Below are 22,480 nucleotides of genomic sequence, written 5' to 3'. Positions count from 1 at the left end.
TGGCATGGCGTCCTGTTGTTGATAACGAATGTTTTGAAGTCACTTTAAGAAAAGGCAGACAATGCAATTCCCTGCATATTTCCAGCTCACCTGCCAAATGTCCTCTTGGCTGAATCTTTGATCTGAATTTGGATGATAGCATGGGAGCGGGAGGAGTCCGCATTAACTCCAGTGGTCCCAGTGCTGCGCTCCTTGCTGCCCTTTAAGATCACCTGAAAATAAAATCCATAGATTGACTTCCCCAAGGAGCAAACAAGCTCTCTGGCTCCAAAGAGTTGGCAAGTAAACAATACAGACCAGACATATAATTTTGTCAGAATGATGCAGTTTCTTCTGTCCAGGTGGAAAGCTGCCCAATCATATAGAACAAGTACTCAACAGCAATGAAAACAATGTGGAATACTGATCTTGTGGGAGAACATTCAGTAGTTCAAGAGCTAATTTACTTCTTGATCTCATATACTCTTTTTAATAGCTTCAATGAATTTAGCCTAACTAAAATTCCCAGGGCATACTTGGCTCCGAAACAAAGTCTCATAATACTCATCTTAGAAACTGAAGGACAGAAATTGTAACAAGGAATGACTGATCACATCTACCTGTTCTATCAGGATGCAGGCATGAAGGATAAGAGGCGTGATATGTAGGAACAGGGAAGTGATGAGTTATTTTGATTATCATAAGCCCATGACTTCCCTTGAGATGAATCCCCCCACTCACAATTGGGAATGAAGATTAACTGTAATATGTATCAGAAAGCCTAACATGTTGAGGTGAACTTTTCTGGCTGAATGACTTTCAGTGAAGGTGTGAAGGAATTTCTGGTTCTTAGTCCAGTTTTTCTCAGTTTTAGTAATTGCTTGTTATCACCATGCCTTTCAGAAACTGTGGAACTGCTGGGATGATAGGCATGATGGCAGCTGAGACAGGAGGATTACAAGTTCAAAGCCAGTCTCAGCAATTTAAGGCTCTAAGCAACTTAGTGAGACCTTGTCTCAAAATAAAAAATTTTAAAAAAGATCTGGGGATGTGGCTCAGTGGTTAAGCACCCCCTGGGTTCAATACCCACATCCAGGAAAAAAATAAAAACAAACTATGGACTAAAGAAGTTAAGCTCTGAGGAGTAAAAATGAGGTAGTTTGTGAATATCAAACATCATCAAAGTTTTGTAAATGACGTACAACTGAAGTGCAGTGGTTAAGTGAAATCTAATATTAGATTGTCAGGGTTCACATGCCAGCTCTACTCTTTGTGCAAACCACATGCTTTTCAGGGCCTCAGTTTATTATCTATAAAATGGGAATCTCAAAGATCAGTTATGAGAACTACAAAAGATGATATATGTAAAGCACTCAGTACTACTATAATTGGCATGTGCTAAATTCTCAATGTTAATTTTTAAAAAGATACTAAAGAACATCTTTGTGTAAACTTCCCTAACTTAAATGATTTCTTTCCATAAATGTAAAATACAGCTTTTTAGATTAATATGGGATACCACAAGTTCTCCAGTACAAGCTAAACAAAAAAGGAAGGAAGAAAAAGGAAAGAAGAAAGAAAAGGAGGGAGGGAGGAAAGGAAGGAAGGAAGGAAGGAAGGGAGGAAGGGAGGAAGGGAGGAAGGGAGGAAGGGAGGAAGGGAAAGACAATCTATTTGGGAGAAATACAAGACTAGGAACTGAGCAAAATTAATACCTTAAAAATCATGAAGCCCCCTTTTCCTCTATTTCCTTCTTAAACTCCTTCCTTAACTAAGGTCTATTGGACAAGTTTCAGTACCCAGGTCCCTTATAATGTTACATGAGTAATGAAATGAGAACCTACTGCAATAGAAAGTAGAGACAACTATTGAATTCTTTGGTGCTGGGAAATATTCAGAGAATTTAGAATAATACATGTGACAAACTGAGTGACTATAAGATATGCATGTCCTCTGATACAATCATTTCATAACCCGACGACCCATGTGCTCGTACTGAAATACATGTTAAAGATAAGAACATTCCCAGTTGTTCAAAATAACCACAAAACAGAATCAACCCCACTACCCATTAACAAAATGGTTAAATAAATTGTGGTATTTTCGTATAATGGAATACTATACTATAAAACAGATAAAAATGAACAGAACTACAGTTATATGTAAAATCATAAATGGAATTCAAAAGCATAAATTTGAACAAAAGAAGGAAGACAAAAAAGTATATACAGTGTGGTTCTATTCATGCAAATCTCAAAAACAGGTGAAAACAAAAAAAAAGGAGAAGACTAAGTTATATAGTTTAGGGAAGAATACATAGGTGATAAAACTATAACAGAACAAGAAAGTGATTAGTATAAAAGTCAGGGCAATAGGGATGTATGACTAGGAAGTTACACAGGAGACTTTTGAGGTTCTACAATGTTTTATTTCTTGATCTGCATAGCTGATTGTAGGGGTGCTTGTTTCTTTATACTGTACACATTTAGGTTTCATGCATTTTTCTAAGTAGTGTTATTTCTTTCACAATTAAAAAAGGTTAAATCATTTTCTAAGTAAGGAAAAAATGGTAAACAAGTGATCTAATGTAAAGCCAGGGTTGAGGACCACTGCATTAAAGGAAAGTTTATCAGAAATGTATTTATATATAAGTTAATCAATGAGGCGGGGGTTGTGGCTCAGTGGTAGAGTGCTAGCAAGCACTGGGTTCAATCCTCAGCACCACATAAAAATTTAAAAAAATAAATGAATAAATGGTATTGTGTTCATCTATAACTAAAAATATTTTTTTAAAAAGTTAATAAATGCCTAGAACAGTGTATATTTCAGGAGGACTACAAGTCAAGGATTGGATGGGAGGGTGATTGTATAGAGTAAGTTAAAAGGATCTTTATTTTCTATGTTCTTATGTATTTCTATAATGTTCAGATTTAATAATAAGCAAGTATTACTTTTGTTATAATAAAAGGATAATTTTTAATAAAATATTTAAAAATTCTTAGCTAGGCAAGGAGGCATACGCCTATAATCCTAGCTACTTGGAAGATTGAGGCAAGAGGACTGCAAATTCAAGGCCAGCCTGGGCAACTTAGTGGGACCCTATCTCACAATGAAAACAAAAAGGGTTGGGGTTGTAGCTCTGTGGAGTAGAGTGCCTTCACAGTATGTGAGAGGCTCTGAAAGAAAAACAATCTATGGAAAGATATTAAAAAACCTAATAAAATTAGTTGCCTCAGGAAAAGGGAATTGAAAGGATAAGGCAGAAGAATCCATCCAAGTTTGAGGCTAGCCTCAGCAACTTAGGCCCTGTCTTTAAAAAACAAATAAATAAATAAATTCTGGGATGTAGCTCAGTGGTAGAGTGCCCTTGGGTTCAATCTCTAACATACACAAAAAAAGCAAGTTTTTTCGGCAGAGCTCACTGCCACAGAAAAGCAGTCTTTGAAACTAGCCCAGGAGCAACTTTGCCATGAATTAGCTTTTCCCACATGCCCTACTCCCTACTTCCCACTCCACAGCATTGGAACATCAACCTTGTAAAGAAACAAGCTATCCTCTGAGAAGAGAACTGACATTTCACAATTTTGAAGTAGTGTGCTTGTCATTACCCTTTGCCTAGATCTAAATTCCTTGCTGGACTTAGGCTGTGATAGGGGAGTAATAAAGAAGAATTAATTACCTCTAAGAGGAGCTCCACACTATCCACCTGGAGCTCTTGCAGTCCCACTATCTGTACCACGTGCTTGCTATCTTCTCTTGCGAAGAGCCTGCAGATGCAAAAATGTGGTTGGTATGATGGTGATACTGTAACAAACTTTGTTCTTGTCTCCCCAGAAATGATTCCACTCCCCATTAAGTAGCAGTTTTGCTGCTTGGGTGGAATAGATAGCTTCTTCTCTCCAATCCTAACCTCCTGACCTCAGCCTCAGACTTCCATAATCTGTAATCCTATCCTGTAATTCCAGCTACTCCAGAGGCTAAGGCAGGAGGATTGCAAGTTTGTGACAAGACTAGGCAACTGAGCAAGACCCTGTCTCAAAATAAAAAATGAAAAAGGACTGGCAATGGTAGAGCACCCCTGGGTTCAAATCCCTAGTTAAAAAAAGAAAAGAAAGAAAGAAAAAAGAATGAGCATAATGACCCAGACCTATGCCAATCAGTGGATGGTGTGTTCCCAGCTATAGTGATTATATCCAGTTAAAATAAAGTCCTGGTCTCTGGTTATTTGGTGCCCGGTGGTAAGGTGCTCTGCTTTTCTCTCTAAAAGTGAAAGCATATGGTCCTGGGAGCAGTGGCAGACATTTTTTTTCTAAAAAGAGCTAGTTTTAAGATGAAGCAAACACCATAGAAGAACAGAGAGGCAAACTTGGTCCTTCGAACATCCCAGAGTTGCTGGAATAACCTAACCCTGAAGTCTGATGCATCTTCCATGGAAGAAGGGAAGAGCTGGTGCTGAATGCCTCAGGCCTGTGAATAAGGCACAAAAGGTTATGAACTGCCATTATCATTAAACCAGATACATCAACAGCATCAAAGACTCATCAAAAGTTATTTTCCCCCTTAATTAGATCCTGATTAAGGTTAATAATGGAATTCTACTTTACAGCCCCGCCCCATACACACAAAGAAAGAAAAGTAGAGAATGACTGTCTCAAAAAAAAAAATTTTTTTTTTCTTCTCCTGCTGGGTGTGGACTACCTATAATTCCAGCCACTACGGGGCTGAGGTAGGAGGATCACAAGTTCAAAGTCAGACTCAGCAATTTAGATAAATCCTGTTTCAAAAACGAAAAAGTGTTGGGAATGTAGCTCAGTTTTTAGATGCTCCAGAATTCAGTCCTTATCACCAAAAAGAGAAAACAGAAAAAAATTCTCAATTTATACTTGATCCCAAAATTGCAAACAGTATTTCCAATGCCCATGATCTCTTGGAAAGCAACTACTGCACAGTCAGCCTTCTGGAAGAAGGATCTAGTTTTCAGAGCCCTCATGTCATATCCGAAAAGCTAAAGGTATATTTCTTCACTTTTTATGCAAGGTTCTGAAAACAGCTTATCCTTTACCTTTGTGTATTCCAGTTTACAAACCAGACTTAGTACATAAACCTTGTCAAAGCTCTTCCATTATGAAAAATATGTATCTTATTAAAAAACAAGATAAAGTATAACCGCAAAAACAGGAAACAGTGTCATCAGTGGACGAGAACATTTCAGAAGTCCCACTGGGTAGGAAACAAAAAGATGATATTAAGCCAGGTCCAGTGGGGCAAACCTGTAATCCCAGCCACTTGGGAGGCTGAAGCAGGAGGGTCACAAATTCAAGGCCAGCCTTGGCAATTTAGGGAGACACTACCTCAAAATAAAAGGGGCTGGGGATATAGCTCACAGGTACCGTACCCCTGGGTTGAAAAAAAAATCATATTTGCCAATTAACAGAGATATAAAATCAAACAAACAAAATTACCCATAGCTCAAGACACTTGCACAGTAGTAAGTGTGATTCTTCCCTAGTAAGCCTCAGAGAAGCTTCAAACCCAGGAGTAAATATAGTCCCATCCCCCTGTCTATAATTAAAGAATGTAAATATACAGGGAGATAATCTGGGCAATTCATTAAAGAACTGCATTCAGAAAAATCTAGGTATCCTAGACACCGGCACACAGAGCACAACAGTGACTTTTACTCTCATGCCAACTGTTTTTTAAAAGAAGTGAACATTCTAACTGGAAAGGGCTTTTAATGGGAGCATTGGGCTTGGAAGAGAAGCCATGATTGAGCTAATATTAGGTTTTGATACCAACAAAGGTGAAAAAGAAAGCAACTCTGGTCCAAAGCATCCCCAGAATAGAACCATTTTTATTGGCAGTTGTGTGCCTAGACAGAATCCTAAACACCTAAACATTCTCTCAATTGTGGCATACCCAAAGACCCCTTTTTTGGTGGAATAGTCCAGAGGATGATGGTCTAAGCCTAATCACTGGCTTCTTCAGTTATGTTACTTAGTACCCTAGTGCCCCTCTCTGATGAGGGCCTGCCGTATCATGGCTTCCCCAACAGGAACCCCTTCCACTGCTTGCATAAAGCATATGAAATTTGAACATTCTATTGGACAGCTCTGTAGAGGTCTGGATACCTTTGCTGGGATTCTAGTCTCAAGCTGATTAGGTTTCCCTAGTTTTCCACCATGCTCAGCCTTAACTCATTCCTCCCCACATGCCCCAGGTTTGGTTCATTTTGTAATGACAATTTTTTATCCTTCCACCTCCTCCCCACCACCACCCTATTCTCTAGTTAGTCAATTCCTTTACAACTTTATTGCCTCCTACTCAGTTTAAGTTGTCTGTTTCAACTTAAACAAAACTTTATGCCAGAAACACATAATAGGGACCTAAAATGGGAGCTACTGAATACATTTCTAAATTACTGTATTATGTTCTAAGGGCAATAATTTAATAACAGTTAAAAGTCTAATGTGTTGCTGGGGTTGTAGCTCAGTGGTAAAGCATTTGCCTAGCATGCATGAGGCACTAGGTTCAATCCTCAGCACCTCATACAAATAAAGATCCATTGACAACTAAAAAAATAATAAAAAGTCGAATGTGAAGAAAAAAGATTTGCTTTTCATTTTACTGATTTCAGAAAATTAAGTGTATCCTAAAATTATTAAAAGAAAAAATAATAAAAAGTGAGATATCATTATCATTCTTCTACTATAACAGGTCAAAAGACTAAGAAGAGATTTAAATACATGTTGATCTTCTGACTATCTGAATTATGACCTTTTTCACAGAACAAAATTAAAGGGAATGTGTGTCATGTGACCCCCCGCCCCACACCTCCCCGTCGTGCTGGGTATCAAACCCAGGCTATACAATTATACAAGTGCTCTACTGCTTAGCTATACCTGCAGCCCTCAGGGAAAGTCTTTTGATAGATACTAAGATATTGTTCACTTAAAAAATATTAATGGAAGACTAACTTTATATTTTTCTTTAGCTGAATGAACAATTAAAAAAAATATGTATCTGGTGTGGGAGACTCTCATTTCACAAAAGGGCACTAATGTACCAAAGTCTCTCATTAAATCTCATGTGGAGCTCTGGCTTAAAACAATGATGAATTAGATTTTTTTACAGTTTCCCTATCATATCCAGTACCTTTTTCTTCTATTTAGGAGGTCATAAAGCTGTCCACAGTAGATTTCATAAAAGCTGATCCACACAAAGAAATGCCTTCTTGGCTGGGACATTTCTAGTTGCCTGAAGATATCTCTGGCTGCCAAAGCGTACAGTCCTGGGTTCTGATGAGTTCCTATCATGGTGTAGGTCTTTCCAGCACCTGTTTGTCCATATGCAAAACAAGTAGCATTGCCTCTGGGGGAAGAATAATTTCAATCACTTACTTTTATTAAAAGAAGTCCTAATTTACATATAGATTTTTAATGACAAGTCAGGTATAAACGGAATCCTATAAACATAATTCTTTAACAGAGAAAGATTTTACATTATAAAAACATAGGAAGAGGCAAAAAATTCTCAAACAAATGAGTTTTCTTATAGGAATTTTTTACAGAAGTGATACAATTATGTAAAACAACTCTGGATGATAAGGAAATGAGGACTTTAAAAAAAATCACTTGGCAATGTCAGGCATGGTGTATGCCTATAATCCTAGTGGTTTGGAAGTTGAATTAGGAGGATTAAAAATTTAAGGCCAACCTTAGCAATTTAATGAGGCTCTAAGCAACTGAGTGAGACCCTGTCTCAAGATAAAAACAAAAAATGGGCTGAGGCTATAGCCTAGTGGTAGAACACCCCTAGGTTCAATACCCAGTACCAAAACAAAAAAAAAAAAAAACCAAAAAACAAAAAACAAACAAAACAAAACAAAACAAAAAAATCACTTGGCCAACAAGCATTTATTGAGTTCTGACCAAATGGTAGGTGCTTTAGAGAATCGCAAAGATTTCATCTTACTTTGGAAAGATTAATTTGGCAAAATAAGTAATAGAGAATTAAGTATAATAAGTAATAGAATAGGATAATAGTGACTACTCATGAAAATTAAGGCAGTTTAGACAAAAGTAAAATCAGTGTAAGTAAACTCTCTGAGGACAACTACAGGAGTCAGAAACTGGGCTGGGTCTTGAGGCCAACTAAGAAGGCAGTGAGCCGCTACTGTGGAGTAGGAACAACGTGAGCAGACTACAGCGGTAGAATAGATTTGGTGTGGCAGACATGTCAAATATTGAGGCGAAAAACTTGGGTTTTGGTCTTTGTCCTGCCATTAACTAATTACAGGCCTTAGGAAAGTCACCTTACTTCTCTCTGAATGTGAATTTTCACCTTCATCAGTAAATTTATGGGTTTCTTGGTTTCTAAAATCCTTTTCAGCCCTGATGTCCTATGATATTAAGTGAAAAAAAAAATCACTATTCTTGTATGTGGATACATGTGTGTATACACATCCTGTATGAGTGTGAATAACTGTAGAATAAGAGGTAGAGAAGGAAGTTTAGGAGGTCCAACTGCCAATAATAGTATGTTTTAGAAGTAGCAGGAAGCCAAGATTATCTGAGTATTATGGGACCCAGTTATGCAGTGCTAAGTAGTGAATGAATATGTTAGTATTAAGAGTTATTATAGACTCTTGAACATGCATCATATGGATTAATGATAAAAGTAGATGCTTGCAAAAGAAAGTCTATGTATGGGTAAGAAAAAAAGGAAGCTAGTGGTGGGCAAAGAGACAAGTACACAGAAAGGCACTTGAAGTCAGGTAGATAATAAAGAATGAACTGAGAAGAGCAAGGAAACCTTGGAAGGGTGAGAATCAAGAGATGAGAGCTAATCAGATTTAAGCTGCTTGGAACAGAGACCAATTATTCCTTGTCTTTTGAACCCTGGATCCCAGCAGCGTAAGTAGTTTATTTTTTTACTTATCATTTTTGGCACTGGGAATTGAACCCAGGGGTGTTTATACTGAGACACATCCCCAGTCCTTTTTATTTTTTGAGACCAGGTCTCACTAAGTTGCTTAGGGCCTTGCTAAGTTGCTGAGGATGGCTTTGAACTCGTGATCCTCTTGCCTCAGTCACCTAAGTCACTAGGTTTATAAGCACTGCCACCACACCTGGCAGCATAGGTAGTTTAAACACAGTGGCATAGGGGCATCGATGCAGTTAGGAAAAGGAAAACAGGAAAAAAATCTAAACTTACTAAAGAAGATCCAGCAGAATGAAAGTATAATATCTATCTTCTGAATATTTTAGGGATAAGTTCTTTTTAGAAAACAACAAATATGGGCAAGAAAATCTTACTACATTTTATAGAATGGATGTACTTGCAACTATATTTTTATGTTTTACTAAAGTCTTGACATTCAAATTCAAACTTGTTTTAGAAACTTGCTCTCTCAAAAAGCAAGTTCTTTAGAGCATAAGAAATTGAACATGAAAGATATCTTGCTTTATTTGTCTGCTTATAAAAATCTTTTAAATTAAAAACTACAAAACAATAAAAAGATAACACAAAAAATAGGCAAATGAAGATATTCAAATGGCCAATATGCACATGAAAAGATGCTCAGTACCATTAGGCATTAGAGAAATTCAGATTACAACCATGATAAGATATGATAAGATTTGCTAAAATAAAAAAGACTGACAATACTGGCATGGAGAAGAGAGATCTCTAGAGAAGGGTCTGAGGAGTTCCCAGAGGAAAGGGGGAATTCAACTCAGGACCAGTTGGGTTATTGGCATTCCTGATGGAAAAGAATTTCAGTAAGAGCCAGACAAAAGTATAGAGAAAGGTTTATTAGGAGGTAGATACACATTCAAAGGAGAATGTGGGCTATCTTGAGAGTAAGAAGCCACTTCTTGGGCTGGGGGTCCAATAGTTAATAGAAGGGCGGTAGTTAGGGGCTGGACTGAAAGTAGGGCCAGGGTGGAGTTGCACTATTTCATGCCAGTTTTCCCTGTACTTAAGTGTTTTCTTCATTTTATAAGAGTGTAGACCACAAGCACAGCACTCAAGATTTACCACAGTGTTTTCTATATCTCAGCATCTCTCTCTATCCCAAATCCCTATCTTAATAGCAGATATTGATGAGGTTGCAGAATTACAATTCTCATAAACTGCTTTTGGGAATATAAAATGGTGCAATACTTTAGAAACTCCTTTGATACTTTCTTAGAAACATTTATAAGTCAAAGGGCTTTCCTGTGACTCAGCAATTTCATTTCTAGGTTTTTATCCAAGGTAAATGAAAACATGCCCATAAAAAGGCTTACATAGGGCTGGCGTTGTAGCTCAGTGGTGGAGTGCTTACCTAGCACGTGTGAGGCACTGGGTTTGATCCTCAGCACCACATAAAAAATAAATAGATAAAGGTATTGTGTCCATCTACAACTAAAAAAAAAAAAAAAAAAAGGCTTGCATAAAAACATTCCTATAGCTTTATTCATAACAGCCCCAAACTAGAAAAAAATTCAAGTATCTGTGAACAATCAATACATAAATTGTGATATATTCATAGAAGGTCATATTACTCAGCAATAAAAACTACAGATGTACTAATATTAGAAAAAGAAACCAGGCATAAAAGAATATGTATTGTAACAATTATATTTCTATGACATTCTAGAATAGGCAAAATTAATTGATAGTGACAGAAAGCAAGTCGATAGTTACATAAAACCTGGAGATGAAGGTGGGAAAAAGGAACATAAGAAAACATTCTGGGATGATGGAAATGTTCTATGTCTTGTATGGGTATTAGTTACTTGTGTATATACAACAATCAAACTTCATCAAACCTGAAAACTATATGTGCATTTTATTATATGCAAATCATATCTCTACTTTCAAAGTTATTTTAAAAAAATCAGGGCTGGAGATGTACCCCCTGTAGTGGAGTGCTTGCATGGCATGAGCAAGGCCTTGTGTTTGATTCCCCAGCACTGCAAAATAAATACATAAATAAAAATTATAAAATTAAAGGTAAAAATTGTCCAGAATTAGTGACTCTATCAGGTTATTTCACATTTTCTTCTATACGCACTTACATTTAAAATATACAACAGGCTTCTACTATCTTTTTTTGTCCCATTTAATGTCTATTCTTTTTTCCCCCATTTAATGTTTACTAAGTGTGAATAACAATTTCAAATAAATACATCTATGAGAAGTTGGTAAATAATATTTACTTATCTATCCTACTCTGATGAAAAAAATCAACTGAACTGTAGCCAGAATACTTAATTTCTATTATCAAACCACTTAAGCCTTTTAATTATGAAAACTTTGATAAAATTAAGTTGTTTACAGATTGTTAGAGAAACAATATCATTGGTGTAAAAGGAAATTCTGCTGGAAATTTCTGAATGCTTGGTAAATCCTATAAATTGAGACAGTATACTTTTCCAGAAGCATCTGAGTTGGATCAAAACACAAAATTCATGTTCCAGTCAAAAGAAGTGAAAAGCATAAGTGATATTCATACAGGAATATGGTTTATGGAAAATAGAAAACAAAAAGCAAGAGAAGCAAATAATTTTTCTCACCCATTGAAAATATGCTGAATGAGTGGGTGAGTAGTCTTCATGTATACATCTCGATTGGTACATGCCTCACCAAAGACTTCATCAAAATAAAATACATGCTGAAAAATAAATTTGATTTTTAAAGAAACAGACATCTTCTGGAATTTCTTAACCACTATTCTAGTTAACATATAATAAAGGTCTAAATACATTTTTAAATAATAGTAACTGACCATGACAAACTCAGAAAAATAAGTAATTAATAATTATTAAAATGCTAGTGCTAGGTTGGGGAGATAGCTCAGTCGGTAGAGTGCTCGCCTTGCAAGCACAATGCCCTGGGTTCGATCCCCAGCACCGCCAAAAAAAAAAAAAAAAAAAAAAAAATGATAGTGCTTTCTTTTACTTGAGATCTCTGTAGCCATGCTCTTACAACACAAAAACTAAAACATACAATTTCTGTTATCATTTAAAGTGAGTGAATCAATGAAAATGAAAATGAGTGAGCCAATTCTCTTTAGGTCTGGGGGAGGAACGGAATTCTACAGGGGATTATACTTATAATCCAGTTAAGGTCAGTATATTTGAAAATTTGGGAAAATTCTAGGAAGATTTCCATTCTGTAGGTTATATAGCTTAAATTTTAGTTACATAAACATTTATTGTTCAGCTGGTAGAATGTATACAGCAGTAGGTAGTTGAAGGAGCCCAAAGGTATAGATCACCTCCTAAAGAAGTTCTTCAACGCAAACATACAAATGACTGTAAGGTAGAAGAAACTTAAAAGAAAGAATGTGTTGAATTCAGTGGAAAAACAGTCTCTGACTGGGAAAGATATTATGAAAAAAGACTGAATTGAGAATATGCCATGGGAGAGAAGAAGAATTTGAGAGGTGGAGATGGAGAGAAGGTATTCAAGGCACAGCAGAAGTATGAGCAAAGAGTCAAAGCAGTAAAGTTCAAGAATTAACAGTTAATTAATGTTTAAGGAATAGCAAGAATCCCACGAGTCTGAAATATAGGGTCTTTATAAGTAGAAAAGTAAGACAGAAAGAGAAAAAAAAGTTATGACTCTATTATAGAGGTCTTGGAATATGAGCCTTAAAGGAGGTAACAGAATGCTTATATTCAATTCAGTAAATGGGGGAGACAGTAAAAAACATTACAAAGGAGAAAGATAATCTAAGTCATTTTACTGAAAGACTAATTTGGCTTCACAATATGAATGGATGGGAACAGGAACTCTAGTAATAATTCAGTGGTTCTGAGTGTGGTGGTGCCATTCAGGAGGCTGAGGTAGGAGGATTGCCAAGTTTGAGGCCAGTCTCAGCAACTTAGCAAGGTCCCAAGCAACTTAGTGAGATCCTGTCTCAAAAAATAAAAAGGGCTGGAGATGTAGCTCTGTTAAAGCCTCCCCCACCACCCTGGGTTCAATTCTCAGTACCAAAAACAAAACAGACCAAAACAATTCAGTGGGAAGGTAGAAGGATCTAAATTAGGCGATGATAATGGAAATAAGGAGATGAAAACCTGTCAACTGACTGGATATGGGGTTTCAACATGACTTTTGAATAAAAAAATCATGATAATCTGGAAAAGGAAAGATGGGAGACCCTGTTATACTGAATCTAGAAAGATTTAATTCAGCAGCTGTAATTATTTGCATAATTTAGCAGCTTACCATATTGGCAAACCACCCATATCTGAGTTAAAAATGCTAATAATTTCCAGCCTGACTGTAGTATGAGAGTCCATACACAATGAATGAGCGATAAGGCCCTATGTTCTGCTACCTTTGAGGATAGCACTGAATATCCAGCTAAGAAAAAAATGTAGGGGCTATGATTATGGTTCAGTGGTAAAGTGCATGCCTAGCAAGTGTGAGGCACTGGGTTTGATCTTCAGCACCTTATAAAAATAAATAAATAAATAAAGGTATTGTGTCCATCTACAATGGAAAAAAAAAAAAAAAAAAAGGGCAGGTCCAGAAAACTGGACTTGGACTAATTTGGCTGGGGAGATAGCTCAGTCGGTAGAGTGCTTGCCTTGTAAGCACAAGGCCCTGGGTTCGATCCCCAGCACAAAAAAAAAAAAAAAAAAAAAAAAAAAAAAAAAAAAAGGACTAATTTAATGTGGGTCACTCTATTCCATATTCAATTGCTTTGTGTGCCATTCATTATATTACATAGGAAACTTGCTAAGTCATTTGAGAAGAAACTGACACCACAAAATCAAGTTCATCAATTAGAAAATAACTCCAAGTTAGGTGGTAAGAGAATAATGAAACTGTGAAGAATGCTAAAAAGATCTGTGAACTTTTAGGCTTTTGAAAAATGTGATAAATGCTGGTATATAATGGGGGTGGGTAAGGGAAGAACGGAGGAATGTTGGATTGTGAGGGAAATGAGGGGTGGGGAGGGGGTGGGGGAAAGGAAAGATAATGGAATGAGACAAACATTATTACCTTATGTACATGTATGATTACACAAATGGTATGACTCTACATCATGTACAACCAGAGAAATGAAAAGCTGTACCCCATTTGTGTACAATGAATTTAAAAAATTAAATTAAAAAAAAAGGAAAAAATGTGATAAGATTTTAAAAATACTAAGATTTTAAAAATACTAATGTTAATAACTATTAAAGCTGGGTGGTAGATACACAGGGTTCATTATACTTTTGAGTAGTCTTTTAAATTTTTTGTAGTTGTAGATGGACATTATGCCTTTATTTGCTTATTTTTGTATGGGGTGCTGAGGATCAAACCCAGTGCCTCATATGTGCCAAGTAAGCGCTCTGCCACTGAGCTACAGCCCCAGTCCTTGAGTAAACTTTAAAAGATCAATAACAAAATTAAATATATTTGTAAAATCTGGCTTTAATGAACATTATTTATACCTAACTCATATCTGGTCTCTAAGCAAGAAAATAAAGAAAAAAACAAAACACAAGTAAATGTAAGAATATTTCTCTTTCCTTTTATTTCACTGAGAATATGGAAATTCTTCCCCTCCTTCAATAAATGCTCATGAATAACTTTAGCTCTTGAGTAAGTACCTGATAAAGCATTTATTAACAGAATCAGTATCTTTCCTTTCATAGGATTTATTTTTCCCTGCCTCTCCCCACTTTCAATAGGAAAGAGTGTGTGTGCATGTGTGTGTAAATATATATATATATATATGATTTAGATATTGCTTTTTCTAATACTTTGATAAAAATTCTTCATGAAAGATGTGTAAATATGAAAGATACTACTATAGTTAACATATATATATATGTTAACTATATATATATACACAATTCATATTGTTTTCTTGTCTGCATTTGTGTTATCATAAAACATAATAAAAAAAACATAATGGTTAAATCAGATAGCACAACCACATGTATATGATCAATTTACAAAGTAACAAGATTTGAAAAGATACTAAATTTAATTAGATGCACAAACCTAGTGCTTTAATCCCTGAATAAATTAAAAAATGAAACACAAAGAATCTAGAATCAGTATTTATTTAGCACCACATTTGCTACAAACCTCCCTTTTCTTCACTCTTTGAGGAAGGAAAAGAGAAAAAAAAATAAGTCCTCCCAATATTTTTATATTCAACATTGACAGGTAAGAACTTTGACCTATGAGAGCAAAGGTCCAAAGTTCAAACATCAGAGAAAATGCCATAGAAACTAAGGGCATTCAATAAATATTGATCAATGGCAATGACAAAGAAGTAAGGTTATTGTGTTTGGGGATAATGGAAAAATACAAAGATAAGATGATGCCTCCTTGAGGGAATTACTATGACTGAAGCATCATTAAGGAAATCTTGGGTAGATGGTGATTGGATAGAGCTATTACTATGGCTATAAGTAGTTACAGAACTAGATAGCATTACAACGAATTGGTCATTTAGACCATCTTCAAAATAAATACCTTCCACTGAACCCTAATAGACTGTGCATTGATCAGCAATCGATAAGGCTGTTAAAGTGATTGGGTTGATTGTACAGTGGCCTAGTAATTTATTGCCCATAGAAAGACTTGGTGGAATAAACTGAATGTCACTGTGAAACCAATTTTGGTTACCAAAGAAAAAGAAGAACAATGCAAGTTTGAAAGAGGAAGAAAGTCTTAATAACTTGAAAAGGATTTATCCCAGTAGAGTAAGAACTCAGCTGACTAAGGTGAACTGCTAGCCTATCAGATTACTCACCATTTTTTTTCCCTCTCTCCCAGTCACTGGGTTTTGAGACAAGAGAAAGGAAGAGAGAATGAAAACAATACAAAAGTTTAAGGAGAGCTCTGAATTCAAAAATCTTAACATCTGGCAGATTATTCTGTTTTAGATTATTCACAATCGTTTCACAACGATTTAAAGTAACTAAAGTATGGTTTCCTTCATTGGAGGAGTTTGTTGATTCCCTATGAGAATAAAGAGTTACCGCAAGGGTATCTATTAGCTTGGAATAAGTTCCTTTCAATACCAAACACTCTTCATAATCATTGTAGCAGGGAGTGAACATTTTTTATGTATCTGAGCTAATAGTGTTTTATTTAAACCCTTATGTTAGATATGAAAACATATCCCTGGATTGTATTTATTCATTGCAATCACCCTGCACACAGCGACCTTCTCAGAGTCCAATTTCCACCAATTAGGTCTAAATCCAAGACAGTTGGGAACCAAAGTAAGAAGTTGGCTGGCAATCTGGTGCCTTGTTATTCAAAAAGACATTGCCCATTATTAAACTCAAAATCAGCAGAGTGGATTCACATTGCAAGATGCAGGCAAGAATAGAGATCAACTAATCTCATAATCACTCTGGGGCATACATACGTTCAGTGACTGGTCACAGTCACTCATTTAAATTCTTTTTATCCTCTCATTACCCCCTTTTTGCTAAATATATATAATGAAAAGTACATAAAGTGTGTTGAGATATGTATAATGCAGCTCCATTGCACAGAGTAGAAGAATTATGTTTTTGTAAACCCCATCACATCATATTTTAAAAAAAATGAAAGTCTAAGGTATCAATGATTTACTGAAATATCACATCAGGAACAAATATCAACACTGAAACCGAAACTGGATTTTACAATTTGTATGCTACCACTCAAACAAAAAGCAGAAAATAGACATACTTGATAAGTTCCAAACACAAAAGGTAAAAAAGTCATACCTGCAAAATATATTGTGTGAGGTCAACTGCTTCTTTCTTCTCATGTACAAGTAGAGTTTCTTTATCTTCTATAGTAATAATATTAATTTCTCCACGACGAACCTCCCTTATACCCAGGGGGCGTTTTCGAACACAGACTCTGATTTTTTCCAACTCAGTCCAAGGATTCTCTTTCTCTAAGGTGTTCTGTCTAATACATGGTTTATAAATAAATTTTAATTTTTAAGTTTGCTTAAGAGGTTAAAGCACCAGTACATTTTGTTGTACACTGGGCATAAGGTATTTTTTAAAATTACAAAGTGTCAAAAATGACAAAAATTATTATTAGCAATCCTCATTGTTTTCACCTCTATCTGTATCCCATCTACCTCTTGCCCTACAAAAACAAAACAAAACAAAAAACTCAAAAACAAACAAAACCCTGAGAGTTATTTTAGCAGTAAGACATGTGTGTTTCGTTTCTAAATGTGGTCTCCTAACAGTCTATGCTCTCTTTTTGTCCCCACAACTCAGGATAATGAATTCTCAAAATCTAATGCAATAAGCTGTCACCACTCCTCCAAGGTCTTTACAAAACCCAAACTTATGTTTCTTGTTTCCTTTTAAGCCAATTATTCTTATATGTTTACCATTTTCTTGAACATTAATCTAATATTTTTTTTTTTTTTTTTTTTTTTTGTGTGTGGTGGTAGGATTGAACCCAGGGCCTTGTGCTTGTGAAACAAGCACTCTACCAACTGAGCTATATCCCCAGACCCCCTAAATTATTTTTTATCATACCAGGGCTTACTAAATTCCTTGAATTAGGTGGTAGGTTTCAATGTACTTTTTCTCCTATTCCTTGTAGATACATTATGCCCTGTTCTATGTTCCACTTTCTTACTTTGTTCTTTTTGCCCCATCCTGACAGGTACTTATTCATTTGTTAGAATACAATTATATATTTCTTCTTCCTAGGAGTTTTATGACTGGTCCTGTCCATCACTAATTCAAACTTCTGTTCAGATGCATTCCTTCACTGGCTTCATACTTAACACCCAACATATGAGGCAATATTCCTGGAGTTAGGAATAAAAAATTTGTCAGGTTTACTTGCTGAGTCTCATGGTGGTACATATATCTAAGAACTAACCACTTACTTGTTTAAAAACTAAGTAACGAAAATTGTGTGTTTGTAGGTACTGGGGATTTGAACATGCTAGGTGAGTGCTGTACCACTGAGTCCCAACTCTTTAAAAAAAAAATTTTTTTTTTTTTTTTTTTTTTAATTTTGATACAGGGTCTAAGTTGCTCATTGCTCAGGCTGCCCTCCAACTTGTGATGCTCCTGCCTTAGAGTCTCAAGTAGCTGGGATTCAAGCATGCACCACTGTGCCTTGCAAAAACAGGGTTTTTGAAAACAGATGTTTTTACCAGGATCAATGCCTTTGATCCAAGTACTTAGAATGCCTTAGCGAGGCAAATTATTCCCTCCTTTACACTTTAGAATTTCTCTTTTGATAGCTCCTAAAAAGCCTCTCATAATAATACATTTTACATAAGATACTATACCATGTAACTTTTTCCTATCAGTTCTGATTTTCTCAATCCTCTAATTGGTTAGGGAAAAAAAATATTTTTTTTGCCAGGATCTCAATTGATGAAACAAAATAGCAAATAAAATTTCTAGCATAACACATAAGGCATTACTTTTAAGGCATCTTTTAAATAATTTTTTTAACCAACATATAGACTTTTTAAAAAGCATTATTTTGAGCTGAGGACATAGCACAGTAGTAGAGGGCTTGTCCAGCATTTGCAAGGCTCTGGGTTCAATCCCTGGTACTTTTGGGGTGGAAGAACTATGATTTTGAGGTAAGTCTAGGGAAATCTCTTTCTCTTTCTCTCTCTCTCTCTCTCTTTCTCTCCCTCTCCCTCTCTCTCTCCCTCCCTCCCTCCCTTCCTTCCTTCACTCATTTATGGTACCAGGGATTGAACCCAGGGGTGCTTAACCATTAAGCCACATCCCCAGCCCTTTTTATATTTTTTATTTTGGAGTAGGGTCTCACTAAGCTGCTGAGGCTGGCTTTGAACTTGCGACACTCCTGCCTCAGCCTCCCGAGTCACTGGGATTACAGGTGTGCGCCACTATGCCTGGCTTCAAATATGGGAAAATCTTGACAATTATTAAAACCAGATAACAGACATATGAGAGATTCATTGTCCTATTCTCTCTTCTTTTGCATATGTTTAATTTTTCAGAAGAAAAAAATAATATTTTAACATTATTTTAGCATCATTGAGGTTTTTGTGTCAAAATCTCTAGCTGTTGCTATTAATAATCTAAGCATATGAAGCTAATCAAAGAAGACAGAAAATGTTTAGTCTTTTTTAAATTGTACAGGAACTCTAGGATAAGTTGTATAGACAAAAGCTCTATAGTTTTAGGCACTGGTTTGAAATTCCAATCTTCCCTAGGGGAAGTAAATTATCTGTTTGACATGAAAAGAGTTAGATAACTGAAGTTAGGTCTATTCAAAATCTGTTTTTTGTTTTCTTGTACCAGAGATGGAACCCAGGGGTGCTTAAACACAGCCATATTCTCAGCCCTTTTTAAATTTTTTCAAATTTTGAGATAGGATCTCAATAAGTTACTTAGGGCCTGGCTAAGTTGCTGAAGCTAGTTTTGAACTTGCTATCCTCCTGCCTCAGTCTCCTGAGTTGTTGGGATTAAAGGTGCGTACCACCATGCTCAGTTCAAGATCTTAAATGAGTCAGGGCAATTAGTTTCCTGAATTTTGTTAGACTTTCATTAAAATTCCAAGCCTGGCAATTTATTCTGAACTTCTGGAATATCTGAAAAGCAAAAATTTGATTTGAGGTAACCAAAGAGAATGCTTTAGACAGGATGACTCCCTAACAGCAAGCCTTAATAAGGTGGTTTTTCAGTGTGCCAGAATCCTGACTACTATTTAGAGTCTGGGTGAGAAAAGAATACTGATGGTTATTGAGGAAATACTTTTTTACCTTCAATTTTCTAATATACTTCCCATTCACCCTATCCCCTGAGAGTCTAAGAGTCTTCAAATATTTTAATTATATCTAGAGTCAAGCTTAGCAGATACTTAATATTTGTCAAATAAATGTAATGGCAATATTTAAACTAAAATATGCATTCTATCTCAATGGTATTAACTAAGGCAAAGTAATATTCTTATTTATAAAAATTTAAATTTAGATTGTTATGTATTGTTCAATAAAAAACAAGTTGCTGAGGTTGGATTCAAATTTGCAATCCTCCTGCTTCAGTTTCCGAAGTAGCTGGGATTACAGGCATATGGCATCACGCCAGGCACAGCATTTTTTTTTTTTTAAAGAAAACATGGCTTAAGCTGAGCACAGTAGCACATGCCTGTAATCCCAGTGGTTTGGGAGGCTGAGACAAGAGGATCATGAGTTCAAAGCCAGCCTCAGCAAGTTAGTGAGGCCCTAAGCAACTTAGTGAAACCCTGTCTCTAAATAAAAAATTTATAAAAAGAGAAAGCACTGGGAATGTGGCTCAGTGGTTAAGTACCCTTGGATTCAATCCCTGGTGCAAAAAAATGAATGAATTTTGTTTTCCTATAATTCACACATATTAGTTTTAAAACTATAAAACAAGAATATAATTTTTCTAAAGAACACATTTTCTATTATATCATTCTTAATATTAGGGATTACTCACCTCTTAGGGATCTTATTTTAAACTCTAACTTGAAGCACTAGGTGAAAATAACTTCTTATTATCTGGACTTTCAAACTAATCTCCCCCAAAAGTATCTTATTCTTTAAAATCACTAAAAATTTCAGGAATGGATTCATATAAAAAGCACTCAAAATCAGGATGACTGAGGATGTAGCTCACTGATAAAAGTGCTTCCTAGCATGCTCAAGGCCCTAGGTTCAAGACCCAGTACTATTAAAAAAAAAAAAAAAAAAAATCAGGATATTTCAATGTGTGCAGATGAACTAACTGCTCCAAAGACAGACTTAATTATTTGTTCTTTATTTTTAACTATGCTGTAAGTCTCCTGGTTGGTTTAAGGGAATTTGATTCCCTAAAAAATCCTGAGTTGTATAATATTTTTTTGCTATTGAAGAAGGACAGTTAACCATTTAACTTTCATAGATACACTAGATTTATCATGTTACACTATAATAAATAATGAAAATGGGTCAGCCAGAAGAATAACAACAGATACTGGCAAGTAGTAGCTCTTTGATGCACGTGAAAAATATCTTCCTCCCATATGGAAAATTCCAATTCCTTATTAACTTCCCTACCTCCAGGTATTTCTATTATTATTATTATTATTATTATTTTTTTTTTTTTTTTTTTTTTTTGCAGTGCTGGGGATTGAACCAGGGCCTTGGCTTTGCAAGGCAAGCACTCTACCAACTGAGCTATATCCCCAGCCCACAGGTATTTCTATTATTGATGCAAAAGCCAAAAGCTGTTCACTATCATTTATGTTACATACATCTGTTGTAAATAAACAGTAGTTGCTTTCCTCTGGCCGAGGAGAAACTTTTCCTTGCCTGAGGCTACCTTCACTTAAGGGGGAAAAAAAAAAAAAAAAAAGGTAAAGGCAAATTATTACCTGATACAAGAACGAGGGATTCCATAGTTATACCCTGAAACATGAGAGACTCTTTGAATAATGGGAATATCACAATTTCCCATTATTGGAGAAAAGAAATTTGATGAAAAGAGTGAAGTGTTAGTTTCTGTTTGCACATAGGAATCAGCAGTTGTGGCATTCAGAGTTCTTGTTTTTGCATGGTACTGGTAATCATCTGGTAGCATGTAATCTAGCAATTTTAGGTAAGTGGATTTCTGTTCATTTCCAGAGGAATCTGACATATTGCACATTTCAAACTCATTGTTGCTGGCAGTCCTGGTTTTGTTGTCAGTAGGAGAATCAAAATGCAGTTGTCTGCGAGGGCCAGATCTGAATTTCCGTGGCTTGATGTAAAGGCTGCTTGCCTGAAGAGAATGCTCTGGGCTACTGACTGCTTTATCTTCTTCCTGCATAATCTTAATGATTTTGATAAGCTGGAAAAGACGTTTACGGTCATTCATGTCATGCACTCCCAATTTGGAGTAGTCCTTCATTGTAACCTTGGCTAATTCTTCTATTTTCTGAAGGCCAAGGGCCGTAAAATGAGGATAATACTGTGCAAGTTCAGCTTCACAAAGACATTCGTATAAACAGGATGCCATTTTTGTGAATAAATTTTTTTAAGTTCTAAAGAGAAAGGAGAAAAAAGACATTCACTTAAGACAGAAGACATGTAGTACAATTATTCCTTTAAAAATTAAAACTTGAGGGCTTGGGTTGTAGCTCAGTGGTAGAAAGCTTGCCTTGCATATGTGAGGAACTGGGTTCAATTCTCAGCACCGTATATAAATTAATTAACTAATTAATTAATTAAAAATCCATTGACAACTAAAAAATATTTAAAACAGGATAATTCACTTAAAAAGTTAAAACTTAAGGGGCTGGGGCTGCAGCTCAGTGGCAGACTGCTTGCCTCACATGTGTGAAGCACTGAGTTTGATCCTCAGCACCACATAAAAATAAACAAATAAAGGCATGCTGTCTACCTACAACTACAAAAAAATTTAAAAATTAAAACTTGAAACAAACATGCAGAAAAAGTTATATTTTTTCAGTTTTGTTTATTTATTTACATATTTATTTATTTAGCAGTCCTAGGAATTGAACACAAAGGCACTCTACCACTGAGATA

General features: G+C 35.7%; 1 protein-coding gene across 2 annotated transcripts in view; it reads right to left on the bottom strand.

Annotated features, from left to right (window-relative positions):
• The window catches only part of Kif24 (kinesin family member 24), a 54,135-nt gene that overhangs the window by 12,573 nt on the left and 19,082 nt on the right, over positions 1 to 22,480 (bottom strand). For both annotated transcript variants that reach the window (XM_047524984.1, XM_047524985.1), the window contains exons 2-7: positions 21,328 to 21,975; positions 16,710 to 16,899; positions 11,544 to 11,641; positions 7,135 to 7,350; positions 3,659 to 3,746; positions 91 to 212 (exon numbers count right to left, since the gene is read on the bottom strand). In XM_047524984.1, coding sequence (XP_047380940.1) covers positions 91 to 212; positions 3,659 to 3,746; positions 7,135 to 7,350; positions 11,544 to 11,641; positions 16,710 to 16,899; positions 21,328 to 21,950 — 1,337 coding nt within the window. In that variant the 5' untranslated portion in view covers positions 21,951 to 21,975. The remainder of the gene's footprint in view (positions 1 to 90; positions 213 to 3,658; positions 3,747 to 7,134; positions 7,351 to 11,543; positions 11,642 to 16,709; positions 16,900 to 21,327; positions 21,976 to 22,480) is intronic.

Source organism: Sciurus carolinensis, chromosome 14, assembly GCF_902686445.1.
Source record: "Sciurus carolinensis chromosome 14, mSciCar1.2, whole genome shotgun sequence".
Classification (NCBI taxonomy): domain Eukaryota; kingdom Metazoa; phylum Chordata; class Mammalia; order Rodentia; family Sciuridae; genus Sciurus; species Sciurus carolinensis.
The sequence above is the reverse complement of the archived record's forward strand: the minus strand, read 5'-3'. Positions and strand labels throughout refer to the sequence as shown.